This window comes from Aspergillus piperis (genome assembly GCF_003184755.1).
Source record: "Aspergillus piperis CBS 112811 unplaced genomic scaffold BO85scaffold_5, whole genome shotgun sequence".
Classification (NCBI taxonomy): domain Eukaryota; kingdom Fungi; phylum Ascomycota; class Eurotiomycetes; order Eurotiales; family Aspergillaceae; genus Aspergillus; species Aspergillus piperis.
Window position 1 is genome coordinate 1,729,287 of NW_020291595.1, and position 15,660 is coordinate 1,744,946.

At 50.0% G+C, this 15,660-nt stretch overlaps 3 protein-coding genes across 3 annotated transcripts; 2 read left to right on the forward strand and 1 right to left on the reverse strand.

Annotated features, from left to right (window-relative positions):
• Nucleotides 1-200: 200 nt before the first annotated feature.
• BO85DRAFT_458038 (glycosyltransferase family 2 protein) lies at nucleotides 201-2,162 on the forward strand (the record flags this gene model as incomplete). The annotated part of the gene is made up of 3 exons (XM_025661558.1): nucleotides 201-369; nucleotides 457-1,554; nucleotides 1,621-2,162. 3 exons carry the CDS (start codon nucleotides 201-203, stop codon nucleotides 2,160-2,162), a joined length of 1,809 nt encoding a protein of 602 aa, XP_025517939.1.
• Nucleotides 2,163-2,565: 403 nt separating this feature from the next.
• BO85DRAFT_417734 (putative fermentation associated protein (Csf1)) lies at nucleotides 2,566-12,562 on the reverse strand. Its single transcript, XM_025657784.1, has 3 exons — nucleotides 12,301-12,562; nucleotides 12,217-12,252; nucleotides 2,566-12,152 (listed from the first exon to the last, which is right to left on the reverse strand). Exons 1-3 carry the CDS (start codon nucleotides 12,354-12,356, stop codon nucleotides 2,624-2,626), a joined length of 9,621 nt encoding a protein of 3,206 aa, XP_025517940.1. The 5' UTR covers nucleotides 12,357-12,562; the 3' UTR covers nucleotides 2,566-2,623.
• Nucleotides 12,563-13,175: 613 nt separating this feature from the next.
• On the forward strand, nucleotides 13,176-15,386 carry BO85DRAFT_256442 (OSTA/TMEM184 family protein). The gene is made up of 3 exons (XM_025654986.1): nucleotides 13,176-13,292; nucleotides 13,346-13,433; nucleotides 13,487-15,386. Coding segments are annotated over exons 1-3 (1,767 nt in total). The 5' UTR covers nucleotides 13,176-13,290; the 3' UTR covers nucleotides 15,164-15,386.
• Nucleotides 15,387-15,660: the final 274 nt, after the last annotated feature.

Sequence of the window (15,660 nt, forward strand, 5' to 3'; positions counted from 1 at the left end):
AGACGGAAATCACTTTGTTGCATACTTACTATACAGTAGTCTCTTGCTGGCATGTCAGCAGCCACGGTGTCTAAAACCCCCTGTTGTCCCCGAAAGAAATGAACTATCAACACTTTTTTCTACGGTCGGAGGTGTCATCGGAACCATTTAACCTTGCTGACCATAGTTGGCATAACAACTCTTTTCAGACGTTCAAAACAATGGAACCAGCCATTAGACAACTGGCCCAGACGTACGTCGGCCATGTTCGCCGGGTTAGCTTGTCCTTTTGCACACTTTACATGGCGCTACGGCTATCATGTCTGATATGTGCGCCTGAGACCAATTACTGGATGTGGGTGGTATTGATATTCGAAGCCCTGTGGACTTGTATGTTCTAGATCCTATGGAAAAGTGATTCCAAAAATAGTGATTTTGTCTAACTATGGTCGTCCACCTTTCCTTGATGATCTATAGACCAGTCCCTGAGCATTGAATTGCCTAGACGGACAGGGGAAACGTCAAAACGACTCCATCTAACTAAGAACCATGCATTGCCTTCGGTAGATATTATGCTGCCATGCTGCGGTGAACCAATCGAGATCATTTGCGATACCATACGTGCAGCGTGTGTCATCGACTACCCCCAAACTGCATTCCGGGTCCTCATCTTGGATGATGGAAACTCTCTGGAACTACGACAGGCGGTAGAAGAGTTGCAACATACCTGGCCAAACCTCCCATACTACAGCAGAGGAACTAAGCCGAGCCAGAAAGTCTTTGCAAAAGCAGGCAACCTGAACTTTGGCTTGTTTGATATCCAGGGAGGAATGGACAAGCCGCCTGAGCTTATTGCCATATTTGATTCAGACTTTCTGCCTGCTCCCAACTTTCTGCGAGCCACGCTTCCTCATATGTTGGAGGATGACAATGTTGGAATTGTAAGTTCAAGACAAGACTACTATAACCTTCCCCAAGGGGACCCACTTGATCAAAGCCTGGCAATGTTTTTTGAGGTGATTTTGCCCAAGATGGACGAAATGGGATCGAGTCTAGCAACAACTTCGGGATGTCTTATGCGCCGCGATTTAGCCGTCCAGGTGGGCGGATTTCCAACTCTGAATGAAGTGGAGGACATCACTCTATCGTTTATTCTGCCAGCGTACGGGAAGCGCGTCGTATATCTCACTGAAATGCTGCAACTGGGACGCGTGCCAACCTCGTTGGAAGGTCATGTCCGGCAGAACCGACGATGGCTCACTGGCCTGACAGAGATGATCGCTACTCCCTGGACACCATCCGCCGAGTCTATCCCGACTCCGTTGAGATACTCTATGGCATACTTTGGTATTTATTGGGTTTTGTCACCACTAGGTCAGAGTATCGGCTGTGCGATAATCGCTCCTGCGTTGATATCACGTCAAGCGCTTGTGCCACATCATCTACTCCAGGTCCAGATCCCATCATCCCTGGTAGCGTTTGGACTCGTTTCCCTGTACGAATGGCTGAAGGCGGCAGCAATGGGGTTCCGCTTATCCGTATTTACTCATTTTGGTGAACTGTGGTTATGTGCAGGTAGGTCTTGCCGTCTCCCAACCCCGACACTATAGATACAACGTATAACTGACAAACCGGGCAAAGACCGAATCTGTACTCTCATACAATTCCATATATTCGGTTCACAGGGGGGTAGGTCCCTAGTGACAGGCAGTGTCCAGAACACTTGGAACAATCCCAGCAGGGTCCCCACGCGAATGACACAGTTGAAAAGGGACTTATGGGATGCTAGAGTTGGCTTCAACGTCCTCTTTGTATTTGGAGTCCTCGCCGGCATCTTCCATTCGGTGATCGGTATCGTCGAGAGATATCATCATCATCATCATCCCGACTGGCAACTTCATCTTATGACCACCTTGCTGTACCCTCCTGTTGTTCTCATGTGCTACATAATTCTTACCTGTCACCTAGTCCCACTGTCATGCGTGATATGGCGGCCTCAATATCCTCCCCGGAAAGCAGTCTTCGATACTCATCCGAGTGACCCCCGTGCCGTGTTTCCTTCTGAGGCAGTTCGACAATCCAACGTCCGTCAGAGGCATGCGCCGCTAGGTCATCGTCGACATTTACTATTGATTCCGGTCTATATCACTTTCATGAGCGTATTTTATTTTAGGTATCTGTGAAATGTGTGGAGAAATCGCGGTTGATGTTACTATGTGATGCTGAACAATGAGTGCGCCAACTTGCTATATTTTTACCCCCACTCCGGTCATTGGAAGGGGCCCTATTTCGGGGCTCTCCATTGGATTATACTATTCAGGCATGAATGTCAACTATTGTTGTCTATGTGCTGTGAGACTTATGTGTAGATAACCCAATTGGCTATTGATAGTTGGTGCTGGTCAACTCATAGTTTGATATGTAGAAGAAACTTCCGTCGTCGCCGGCCTGTGACTAGGGCACATCCTAATTTGGAAACGTCTTATAGTAAGACTACCACGTGTCCCAATCGTATTATAAGGGTACCTTATTTTTTTTATCTGAATTCCTTCAAATTGAACTTAGGAGTACTCTATATTTTACTTTAGAAGTGTTTAATGGGTCATTGATTATTTGTAGAACTTATATACAGAACCGCGTGAAATCAGGAAGATCCTAAAATCTTCGCGTACGCATCCTCCACCTCTTTGGCAATCTCCAGAAGCGTGACGATGACAATCTGATGAGTAATATTAGGCAGCTTATCCCGTTGAAGTCCAATCCATTCCAACGGTGGCGTCGCCTCGCCCATGTCGCGGAGTTGAGGGGTCTCGATCACCGGTATTTCCAGCGCCACGTATTCATATCTCGACTGCGGAACATTGACTACTGCCGTGATCTTCTCCTGCGGCTCATTTTTGTCGCCGCTGCCTTCCGCATCAAACGCACCAGTGATCCGAACCGCTGATGGGGGCAGTGGCTTCCCGAGTCGAGTAGCCAAGGCACGAGAATGAGTCTCCCACATATCTCGGATGAAACTGATGCGGGAGTAGTTCCAACCGACATCTACCTTGCCCTCGAATGTGCTCTGGAAGATATACTCAATCTGCTGAGAGCCCGGGACTTGCCAGGTCTGCATGCGAGCTACAAGCCGAGGAACCTTAAGAATAGTCCCTCCCCTGGATCCCGTGACACGATTGGCGATCTCATTCACAAGTAGCTCTTCCGTATCCATAGGCCCGGACCGCACAATGTTTGAAAGCGCAACACGAAGCTGACCCAGAGTTAGGCCTAATGCGCTGTGTATTTTACCGTCCTGCAAGGAGACATCAAACCGGGCCTGCGCATCATGCGCCTCCAGCTTGAATACATGATTGTCGAAGAATGAGCTTGGGAAGACTCCTATGCTGACGGTGTTGATACTGACAACAACTCCGGTGTGCAAGGTGATTGGTGCTGTCTCGATCTTGTCTTCCTCCGGTTTGGAAATTTCCCTGGACAAGACCTCCGCCTTCTCCGAGAAGATCGACGTCTTCCGGCGCAGGTACCGTTCCACATCTCGTAGAGAAGCTTCATAAGCTGCTTGCTTGTCTTGCACAAGTCGCTGCCATGCCTGGTATAATGCCAGCGACTGTGATGCAGTCAGGCTTGTGCAAAAGACCTGCACTTTATCCCCATCCAGTATGCTAAAGAGACGCTCGCCAGGAGCGTCATCCGTCTGCCGAACATTATACATCAAGAATGCAAAGCTGGAGATGTGAGCTATCAAGAAAGGTTGATAGTCAAAAGAAACCTTGACCTGTAGCTGATGCCAAGATATAGATGCCTGAATGAGGGGCGTCTTGTTGACCTGCTGACTATTTGGCCAATTAATGGAAGTGGCTATTTTGAGACTCTGAAGCTCAACCAAACCGCTCATTCGGCCCTTGCTCTCGATCCCTAGTGTATTGAAGTTGATGCAGAGAGTCTGCTCCCAATCGGAGGTCTTCTTCGAGGACAGCCACAAGTCATTGATGGCGAATTGCGCCTTTCCTAGCGTAGACCCTAGGTCGAGTTGGATTTCCAACTTCTCGATCGAGATTGTGGTGTTCCATGGGAAAGCAGGGGTTGCTGCGACCTGTTGATATCGCTGCACGATATATGCCTGCGTCTCCGTGGGCTGTGGCTCGGGTGGAGGGGCAGTGTCTACCTCGTCACTTGAAGGAACCCAGATTTCACGGAAGAGCAGAAGATCTTGAACCTGCTTCGCATTGAGGGCAACTTCCATCGGACTCACTCTCAGAACGACCGAGATCCCTTTCGACCTCCCTAGGTGTTTGCTGTTCATAAGAGACATGACCATAGACTCAACCTCAAAGCTAGCGGTTGATTCGTTTGAGTACACATGCTTCACGGATGCTTGCAATGAGTTGAAAGACACCAAGAGGGCTAGGAATCGCTCTTGATCATCTGACTGCACGGTATTGACTGTCACATATACACTGTCAAAGCGTGTCGTAGCTGCTACTCTAGCGATGGGTTGGCAGCTTAAGCTGAACTCCTGTTTGCAAACCAAGATGCCTACATTCACCTTGCACCGTCCAAGGATTGAACCAGGTCCTTTGTCATCGAGAGGGGTCTCCTGCATCAACTTCTGTGACTGCAGCATCATGGCATTAGACGGCCTCCTCGACTTTGGTTGGTCGCCCATGGCTTCCTTTATAGTAGAGGTCATCTGCTTGATCAGGGGAACGAGACTCGGGTAGAGGACATTCGTAGATGCGTCGACCTTCAACTCCGCGTTTAAGGCAGAGTCATCTCGCCCGTTGTCCTCAAATTGAACTTTCAGAGCTACTCCTGGAGCTCTGAACGTTGCAGTGGCTGTTCCATCTCCTTGAATGTAGTGTCCGTAAGTTGACCCAGGAAGCCTGCCGTCTTTCAAGGGTGGCGCTAGCATTGCCTGTGTATCATCTGTGTGCCGCCCTCGTAGGGACATAACGGCCCCGGCAAAGTCAACGTCAACCAGAACGGAGCGGAAGCGCTTATTTCCAAAGAGTGGGCGGTGTTTGGTGCTATCATCGGATGGCTTTGTCACTAAAGTGGCATTGGCCTCCCGGATAGTTCGTGCAGCAGAGGCAAGAGAGTTCCGGATCACGCTTGCTGGCAAGATAAAATCAGAAGTAGCGCGTATGTCGAGAGATTTCCCTGCAGCTTGGAAGGCTAGTCGAACCTCCTTTCCGGCTGAGGAGTATGCCACATTGAAAACTAGTTCTGGCAATAGAGCAGAATTAAGCGAGCGCTTCCGTCTATTACCAGAAACAGGCACCATCTGCAACTGGACGTCCTCAATTCGAAGCTTAGCGGCATTTGCTTTCTTGTTGGACAATTCCACACGTTTGATAGAGAACACCAGATCATCAGGTCTACGTCCAGATGCCATTGGTGGTACACCTGCCATGTTCCAGCCAATCTGAATATCGTTGAAGTCAAGGGAGTACATCGAGTCGAATAGGCCTTCGGAGGAAGCGCTATCCGTAACGTTGATGCTTGGAATTTCCTGTTCCTTGCCTTCCGTGTGGCCGCGATGTCGCAGTCGTTTGAATCGCTTTACCTCCTGAGAAAGGTCCAACGTTTTTATGCGTTCCTGCAAGTGGGCAGCCATATCAACCACCAATGCGGCGGTCTCTGGGAAAAGCTCGATATCGCACCCTTTGCTGGTTAAGTGGAACAATCGTCGAGTTTCCCCACTCTCTCTGGTCGTCGAGGTACCCTGAAGCTTGGCGTCGACTGCAAAAGTACAGTATGAGCGGCTGCGATGTGCGTCTTCCTTCCTCAAATCAAAGCTTATGTTCGATGTATCGATATGGAACTCCGGGTATTCCAAGGCATGTCCTGCCTTGAGGCCGTTGTCTAGGTGAAGGCGCACCATACCGAGGCTGATATCCATATCTGCGGTATAGCTCTTGCCGTTCAGCCCTGGTGCCCTGGCATGAATAGTTGTTCCCGCCATCGTCATGCGTGCTTTGTACAAAATGCTGTGACTCTTAGACACGCTTTGTTGTGGAGGAGGTCTTTTCTGGGCAATGTTCTCGTTGAAATGTAGCCGCAGGACTTCGAGACTTTGCTTCAGATCGTCAAGCAAATGCGAAATTTCTGGCTTGGAAAGGGCACCAAGAAGGCTTCGCACAGCGCTGGCCTCTACTCTTATCAATTCAATAGTAACATCCACTTCCACATCAGTGCGGGTCGAGGAGACATCAGCAATGACTCGACCATTGATAGGAGGTATCTCCAATGTTGAAAGGGAACGCCACTTGCCGCCTTCGCTTGATAAAAGCGTATGTGCGTTCTTCTTCAAGTCAAAGTCTACTTCAATTTTCGATCCAAATTTCGGTGTGATTGAAGTTCGTGCTACTTTTCCAGCGATGACATATGTCAGCGATGGAAGCACACAAAAGCTTAGTCGGTAATCGTCCAGGAACATGGCAACGTGGAAATTATTGCGCACTCGCTTCTTCGAAGGAGTTTTGTCAAGCTGCGGCTCATGTGATGGCAATTCCACACTATTCACAAGCTGTTGTATGAAATGAATCTCGTCCTCTATCAACCGATCAGCAGTATGTGCGAGGCCCAGCACATCTTCCCTCATATCATAGCGGAGTTTCCTGCAAGAACCAGCAACCTTCCATTCGTGGTTCAACTCTGCCTCGTTTTCTTCAGTTGAAAGAGAACAGTACATATGAGGACTACTGACTTTCCAGAGCATGAGAGCTTTGGAAGAGCTGGAGAGTTCTGAGAAGCAAGCTTCGGAGCTCAGCAACAAGCTCATGATTTCCGGACTTTCTGCGCTGGGGGGTTTCTGCACAAGTGAGCTCCTAAGAGCTTTACCGGTCAACGCTAGCTTTATATTGATGCCATCGAGAATGATCGAGCCCAGGTCAGCTCCAAAAACTACCTGGATTTCGGTGAGCTTTTCTGGGCCACTGCCACGACTCTGGGGCGGAGGCGTAGATTCCAGTGTGACTGTAGACATTGTTTTCAGGACTCCTTCCACCAGATCTAGGATCTCCCATCGTAAGTGGAGGCCAACGGAAGAGCAATACGATTGTATGACTACTGCCTCCTTGAGTCGGCGCCCTTGGTCTGTCGATGGTAGTTCACTGGGCTGAACTGAGACGGCAGTTGACAAATCTTCCACGATAAAATCGCTCTCTTTCGGCCCAGGGTCGATAGAGAAGCGAAATAGCTTCACCGTGGAAGTGAACATTAGGCTTGTCAATGTCTTCTCCGAATCGGAATCGGAATCAGAAGTGTTCCATATCCTTCGCATAACATAACTCTTTTCAACATGGGCTAAATCCCAGGCTCGCCAATGATCGAAATCAGAGAGTACAACAGTTCTAGCGTTTGAAGGAAGCACAAAAGCATCATGGAGGCAGTTGGATGCCAATACCTGGCGCTGATCCGGCGACATATGGGAGTAGACATTTCGCAAGCGTGAGATGATTTTCCAGGAGTCGTGCTGTCGCAGATGGGAACGTGCAACTCTAAGCACGTACGATATGCGAACAAGAAATGTTGGATCTGGAATGTCCGTAGCTCGTTGGGTAAGGAAGTGTATGAGATACTGCAACCGCCTGTTTCCGATTGATGAGCTCTGTTGGAATGAGGATGCAAGGGAATCCGACATTGTAGTTGTTCGGCGGACTAGGGAGGCGAGGTGCTCCACGGATTTCGTGGAAGTCACAGTGTCGAATGATCTGACCTGAAAGTTTGATCTCACGCTGGGATTAGCCACAAGCCAAAAGTTCATATCGCCAAAGATACAACTAAATTCGGCTTTTTGTTGACACATCTCAGAACTGGTTCCTTGGACAGATATAGAAAGATTGCTTGCAGCCGCATGCACAATGGAGCTTTTATTTATGCCCGAAAGGAGATCGCCCTTTTGCCTCTCCACCTTTGTCCTAAATTCAGTCTGCAAATGAGACACTTCGACCCTGTATTCGTCACGAGAATGAATATCACCGTTCGCAGCTAATTCAGAGTTGACCAGATTGACGAGTATTGAAGGAGCTTTGATGGCAACACTGGTGCACGTCTTTGGCTGCCTCATTGACTTCTCATAACCTACAATGTCTGATATGACCTCTTTTTGGAGAGCATCAATGATTGCAACAGGAGATTTTGGCTGAAGTCGCTCAATGAAGGCAGACACGATGTGAAGGAACTCAGGGGAGCAGGAGCCCCTAATCCCAACGGGCAGTTCAATGGCAATGTTAGTATAAGTCGTTACATCACTGTCGGAGAAAGAGAAAAACGGGTCGATATCCAGAACGGGGGGGTTGCCCCTCGGTGAAGTACCATCTTTGCGCAAGTCCTTTTCCGAAGGGAGTTGTGATGTATCAAGGACGGTCTTATGGAGAGAGAAGTCCGGCATGGCCCACGCATTTGACACACCAGATATGCTTACTGATCCATCCTTGAACGTATCCGGGTACTTAGATGCTGTAGGAGTTGAACCGACTGTCGCTGCCCGATGCGGCTTTTGATTCCTCCCCATTCTAGATGGCATATTTGTTGGTCGAGTGGCTGTACGTGTTTCTCGTTTAGGTACGCTCTTCACGCTCAATGTATCTTGCAGAACAAGAAAGCTTCTCGAACTCAGATTGCTTCTGGCTGCAGAAAAGCGTCGCCTCGGCGGTTGCAAGGACCCTAAGCCGGAGTGTTTCGAAATAGGCTCAGGCATTGTAGGTATAGGAATAGTCGGTGGTACAGAGTCATCTTCATTGTGCTGCAGCGAGTCGGGATCCATGTCCTCCCAATCCATGAGTAGCCACGGCGTCCGCTGTGTCCTTTTATCATGCACCTTGATATGCTCCTGTTGTAGTTTCCGGCTTTCATTAATATCACTTCTTCTTTGAACCATCATAATCTTCAAATTAGACTGGATAAGCGCGAGAGGCGTGATTTCCGTATGTAGCAAACTTCCAAATCGACCCAAGAACTGGTAGTCGATTGCGGCAATGGAAAGGTCCGGTATGAGGAGCTTCATCCGCTTGGAAAACTTTGCATTCGCCAGATCATTGAACTCTGTCGTTATTGGCCCAGACATGACCATCAGCGCGGCTTTGTCTAGGAGAACAGAAAGATGAATAGAATCCACCTTGGCCCGTAAGAAGGTGACATCATGAAGCTGGATCGGAGATAATGGTGGCAGCGCATTTTCCTCATTGTCAAACGTCAAGTCGAAGCTTTGCAATGCCGCTACAAGACAGCTCAAGAATTCGGGCGAGCACTCTCCAATAATGCGGCCAACTCCAAAATCCCAATTGCAGACATAGGTAGGTTCAGCCGGGGGTAGTCCGAATAGACGGTGGCCGTATATAGAAACACCATCGATGAAAAGTTGGGTCTCCGCGGGAAGGACTTTCTCCTCTACCTCGCTGGATTCCAAGCCCACCTTGAGAGGGGCTAGGGAGAACTGCAAGTCCATGTAGTAGTTCGTGAATCGAAGGTCAGCCTCCAGCAAAGGCGCGGTAAGCCTTAGACAGTCGGAGTAACCATAGATATTTCCTGGGAAGAGCGCGCAAGGACTGTTGACAGTTACGTGCACGATCACATCGAGGTCGTTTGACTTCTTGTTTGGGTTAACTCCGCCATGCGATCCAGACTCCTCCTGCTGGTATGCGTGCTCCTGATACTCCTCTAGAGTTTTGAAATGCATTTCTTCTCCAAAATAGTTCTCTCTGATTGTCATGAATGACCGTATCAAGAACCCAAATAGATAGAGCCTGGGAGAAAACCCGTCAATGTTTAACAATAACGTATCAGTCAGCTCCGGGGATGTTGACAGATAGTAGTTATATGAACCATCAATGACGAGGCTTTTCAACGTGGCAGTCGATTTATCTTGCAGAAATGAATGTAGCGTATCCCATACTGGAGTCAGATAGTCTATGCCTCCATCCTCCAGATTGACGCTGAACCCAACTGTGTTCTGCTCAGGCTGATACTTGCTCAAAGGGATGCTGATGTCGGAAGTGAGTGTCGTGCCTTTGATAGCCAATGAGCGATTGTCATTCAGATCCGATGGGTTGCTGACAATGTTCATATCATTGACGTTCAGAAACAAGCGAAAATTGTCAAACGACAGTTTGAGCTTGTATATGAACGGTACGAACGTGTGATAGTCCTGTGGGGGGCCCGACGCCCAGTCAGAGACGAGATCCGTCACAAGGAAAATATGATCGCGCAGTAAAAATAGTTCCATATCGGTGCTCTTAACGTCGAACACCCAGGTCCGAAGGCTGTTCCAAGATAGTGGTACGGAGAGATCGCAGCTAACAAGTTGTCTAGGACATTGCCACAACAGCGCATGGTTGACACTGGACAACATCTTAGTTTCTCGAAGATCGAGGTCAAGCTGGCTATGGAACCCTGAGGCCGATGCTACCATATCCATGGCATAATTTATGGTGGAATCGCCCGCGACACGGAGTGAAAGCCATCCGAAAGGGCGTATATCAGGGCCAATATGGCCTTTATCCCCGTCTCCTGCGCGCGACTGCCTTCGGCTTGATTGCTTTCGGAGTTTGGAAACACCTCGTATTGCGTCAGCACGGCCTTTCCACTGCCAATCCTTTGATGGCTCCCTGGTTGGGATACGCAATGTCAACTCTTCGTTGATTTCGATCCGTAGGCGAAATACAGAGTTCTTTCTCAGCTCACCGGGGGTCAGCGGGTCAACCGGCTGCGAGCTTTTGTAGGCATTTGGGAAAAATATATTTTGCAAGCCTACTCGCTCTCTATCAGCCCAAGGACCATAGTTGATAGTGCCGCCGCCGATCTTCACATCGATTCCCCATTCCGGAGGTGGTGCGCCATTGATATCCGATGCCGAAGTTGAAGGTGCCGGTGTCGGTGTCGGTACACCGGGGGACGGCTTGACACAACCAGGGATATCCCAGTAGTATGCCACAGTCATGCTAGGACTATCAATCAGTGTGGAAAACCTGGCATATTCGACAGGGTTCCACTCTTCGTGGTCATCCTGGGAGCTTTCATCCAAATATCGAGAAAGACCAACCCAGCGTGTGTCATCGGGGATGTCGGCCGAGCTTCGAGGAGCCGCCTCTGGATTCTTCTCATGTATGTGGAATGATTCAACAGAAGTTTGAAAGTACGGGATAAGATCACGGATACTGTGCCAGACCCGGCGCTTTTGCAGTTGGTAGTTGAATATCGTGTCGCGTTTGCGTTTCGTTTCCATTTGCTCCGACCGGGTTGAACCGAGGCTTTTCGCAGCAGCGATCTGATTCTGCTTGAAGTCTGGGTTGGGCCGCATCTGTATGACCGGGTGGGTGAAGTCAAAAGAGAACACTTGCCGGTAAAGGTCGAGGGGACCAGAATCGCAGGCTTCGATCAAACCCGTGGCGCCATCGAAGATGGCAGTTAGTACAGATCTTGTGTTTTCGTTGCCCATGACGATAGCACCTTTGTCACACTCGATTCTAATGGGCAGGAGCCGGAGCAACCTAGATAGGCTCTCCCCTACCTCTTGCCCATTGCCTTCCGAAGTCGCAGACGCGCCCGTCTCCTTCATCTCACTATTGCGACGACTGCCATGGAGATCGGACGCCTGGTCAGGCGTATGCCCCGCAGAACCATCCATTGTATCATCTTTAAGTCGGGAATCTAAGGTATTGCTTCCAGGATACTGCGGTCTGGTGAACGATGGCGCGGGCGGCGGGGGGCTGAAGCCCGCAAGGATTCCTTCGTAGGCTGGAGTTCGATTATATACAAACCACTCCAGACCGTAAAGCTTGGCGGTAATGCGACAAGGAAGCGAGTTCGTGCCTTTCAGCCCCCCTTGTTCGCCTCGATCGCTACTGTTGCTCGCGCTGGCACTGGCGGTTCCATTGTGTTGGGTTTCATCCTGTGATTGTTGATTGTCGGGTCTACCATTCGCAAGGTCCGTCTGCCTCACTGAATGTCTCCAATAATGCCATGTTATAAAACCTCCATGCACAAAAATTGTTTCGTTCACCCCATGGTATCGGATGCCTTTAAAGAAGATCCTGCCTCCCAATAGGGAGATCTGAAGCGCACGGATGTCGACATAGGCACGATAGTAATGCCAAGTATAAGCGCGGATTCCGTATGACAAGAGGGTCGCAAAGAGGCGATTGAAGTAGAGTAAAAAGAACAATACACTGAGTAGTATGATCGTTAGCGGGTCACCTTGTAGAGAAAGGGGAGAGTATGAATAGAACCCACAGGATGCAGGAGACAATGAGCTCAAGGAGGAAGAACCTGAATGCATGTTAGCCATTGTGATATAAAGGCGACAACAAAACTAACCAGTTGAAGCTTGGATCCGGGGTCAGCGATAAAGCTGTCAAGCTTGTGCTGGCCATGTCGCAATATCCTCCTACCAGAACCCGTGTACTTCGGGAACATGGTGACTCGGCGAAACAATCAATGCGCCGTCAATGAGAGCCGGAATAGGAGGAGAAGCATAGTTCAAGCAATATGGAAGATTCGCGACAGCATTTCAAGCAGACTAGAACAAGGGAAAGGGGGCCCCAGGTTCCTTGAAACTGAGGCTGGAATGGCGGGTTTGGGTCACAAAAAGATGGTGGAGAGGACGGGGAAGCTCCGACGGAGGGACGGGCGGCGGACGCGCACTAGACCAGCTTAGCTCAGACTAGGCTGCCGTCACGGAACCAGTCACAGAGTGTCAGTAGGCGGTGTCTCAAGCTAGAGCGGAGGAATGGGCCTGATGGATAAGGATCCCACCCCCCCGATGTCCACGCAATATTCACCGCACGACCTTGCTTTCTCTCCCACCCGTCATGCGAGGGAGTTCTTCGCTTTGGAAGGTCTTGGGAAGTTTTCAGCTCCACGATTATACCCGTCCGATGATCATGTTCGGTGCTTGGTGACATTCTGGTGGTCTGAAACGGAATGCTCTGCCCGCGGACACTGCCTTGAAAGCGCACGCGGTCAACTACCGCGATTACCGATAACTTGTTGATCATGAGTAGCATTTCATCCTTCGGTGGTACAGGCTCGAGCCTGGCACGAGCGGTGGTGATAGTCGCTGGTGTTTCTGCGCTGGTAGCTTCACTTCTGTCTCTCCTGTGAGCAAGCTCTCCTTCCCCGCTGCCCCTGGTAGCCCCCGAAGGGTACATGTGCTGATAACAAGCGATCATCTCGATCTTAGGTCCATATGGCTTCAGACGTACCACCTTCCAAACCTTCCATCTCATCCTAGTTCTGTTCTGACTGTGGCATAGGAAAAACTATCGAAAACCACTCCTCCAGCGATATGTTGTCCGCATACTGTTGATGTCCGTCTCCACTTCCATTGACAACTATGTTGGCGCAATGCTGATTGCAATAGGGTCCCTATCTATGCGGTTTCCTCCTGGGCTAGCATTATATCCTTGAAAGCGGCGATGTGGCTGGACCCCGTTCGCGATGTCTACGAGGTAAGCTATGCACGCCGACAACTGGCTGGCCACATGCTTACGGTGCTCTGCAGGCGTTCACGATCTATACCTTCTTCCAACTACTCATCAACTTTCTTGGAGGCGAGAGAGCATTGATTATCATGACTCATGGACGTCCTCCAATCCAACATGCTTGGCCATTGAACCATATCCTGCCTAAAGTGGATATTTCCGACCCTCAGACCTTCTTGGCTGTCAAGCGTGGGATTCTTCAGTATACATGGCTTAAGCCAATTCTGGCTATCATCTCCATTGTCATGAAAGCGACGGACACTTATCAGGAAGGCTATCTGGGCTTGACATCGGGGTATCTCTGGACGGGTATCGTGTACAATGTCAGCGTGACCATAAGTCTCTATTCGTTAGCCATGTTTTGGGTCTGTTTGCACAACGACCTGGCACCTTTCCGTCCGGTTCCCAAGTTCCTCTGTGTCAAGCTTATTATTTTTGCTTCTTATTGGCAAGGCTTTTTCTTGTCCATCTTGCAGTGGCTGGGCGCTCTATCCAACGGCGTGGCGGGATATACACCCGACAATCTCGCCGCTGCGATTCAGGACAGTTTGATCTGCTTTGAGATGCCATTCTTCGCCATTACCCACTGGTACGCTTTCTCCTGGCATGACTACGCCGACTCCACCATTTCAGCTGCCCGTCTGCCTGTGAAGTTTGCCCTTCGCGATTCCTTTGGTATCCGCGACCTTATTGAAGACACAAAGATGACCCTTCGAGGAGAAAACTACGAGTACAGACTCTTTGACTCCGGTGATCATATCATCCCTCATGCCGAGTCCAACTCCCGTGTCAGGCGAGTGATGCACGGCATGCGGTATGAGCGTGGGGGCAAAGCGAAGTACTGGATCCCCAAACCAGGCGAAGTTAACAGTCGAACGCCATTACTGTCAGGGTCTGAAGGAAGCAGTCGCGATCGACGAAGCAGCACGCTCAGTCGATTTCGATCAAACAGCGACATTGAGGAGATGGGTCTTGACGATGAGGATGAGAGACTCTTTGCCAATGCACGCACTCTTGAATTCGGCGATTGGAATGTAAGTCAAACTGGATGGCGCTCTAGTCCAGGACACCGATGGGCTAATTGCAATCAGTATCCCGTGATCACGGCCAACGAAGTGCCGGAAGATCAACGGCAAATACACCACCGAAGCTCCCCAAATCTACAAAATCCTGGGGCGGTAAAACGGACGCGAAATCACCGCAAGTCCCGCATCAACAATGGCGGAGGTACCCCACGAAGTGAAGGCAGTTCCCGTAGTTCTCGCAGGGAGCCCCCCAACGGTCGCCAGACCGTTCGTCAGGAGACTAGCTCGTCCATATCCCGCAGCTCCCAGCGCAGTCAGCTAGTGGACTTGGTGGTTGAGGACCACAAAGCAGAGGAAGCGGAGAGATTGCATACACAGAAGGCGTTCGGATCGACCTGGCTGGAGCCCGACCAGAGGCACTTCCAGTATGTTGCACCATTTCATAGATCTCATCTTTCTGCAGCGGAACGGAACAGCACTGACCTCTCATTTAGGAGACCCTCTGGGGAGCCAGTTGATGAACGGCCAAGCTATCTTGAGAATAGCGCAGATGGCACGCTGGAGGATACCAGAGCTGCAAGCCCAACCGATCGAGCAGGGGATGATGAGCCGACGACGCGGCCAAATTGGGCATATGGAGGGCTGGAAGAGGAGAATGTGTGGGATCGCTAGGAGAGCAGAGCTTGCTTCATGCACAGACCCATCCCCGCCAATTTCAGTGGCTTTATTACATATGGGGGCGCATCTGCCAAAATTTCTTGAAGCATAGGATATGTAAGATGAATGAAACCATGAAATGTTTTATCGATACGAGAAGACAGGAGGTGAAGGATGAAACCAGGGGAAAGCTGCGAAAGTTGAATTTGGGGGAGGGGACACTACAGTCAGGCACCGAGTATCTAAATTTGTTTCCGTCTAATGAGTGATCTGGTGTGAGTGTGAAGTGTGAATGTCACCTGCTGCTGGCCGGATCACACATCCTCAGCGATCCGAGCAAATGGAGGGCAACCATTAGGCGCCGAGAAGGTGACATGGCTATCAGTTGATGGATTGATGGCTGATCGACACGCCGACACGCTGTCGAGGAGGGGCTGATCGTGGCGGTTATTGGTTGCCAGCTAGTTTAGCGGGTGCCTTGGACTGCATGGCACCATTTCCTTAGCTGCTCT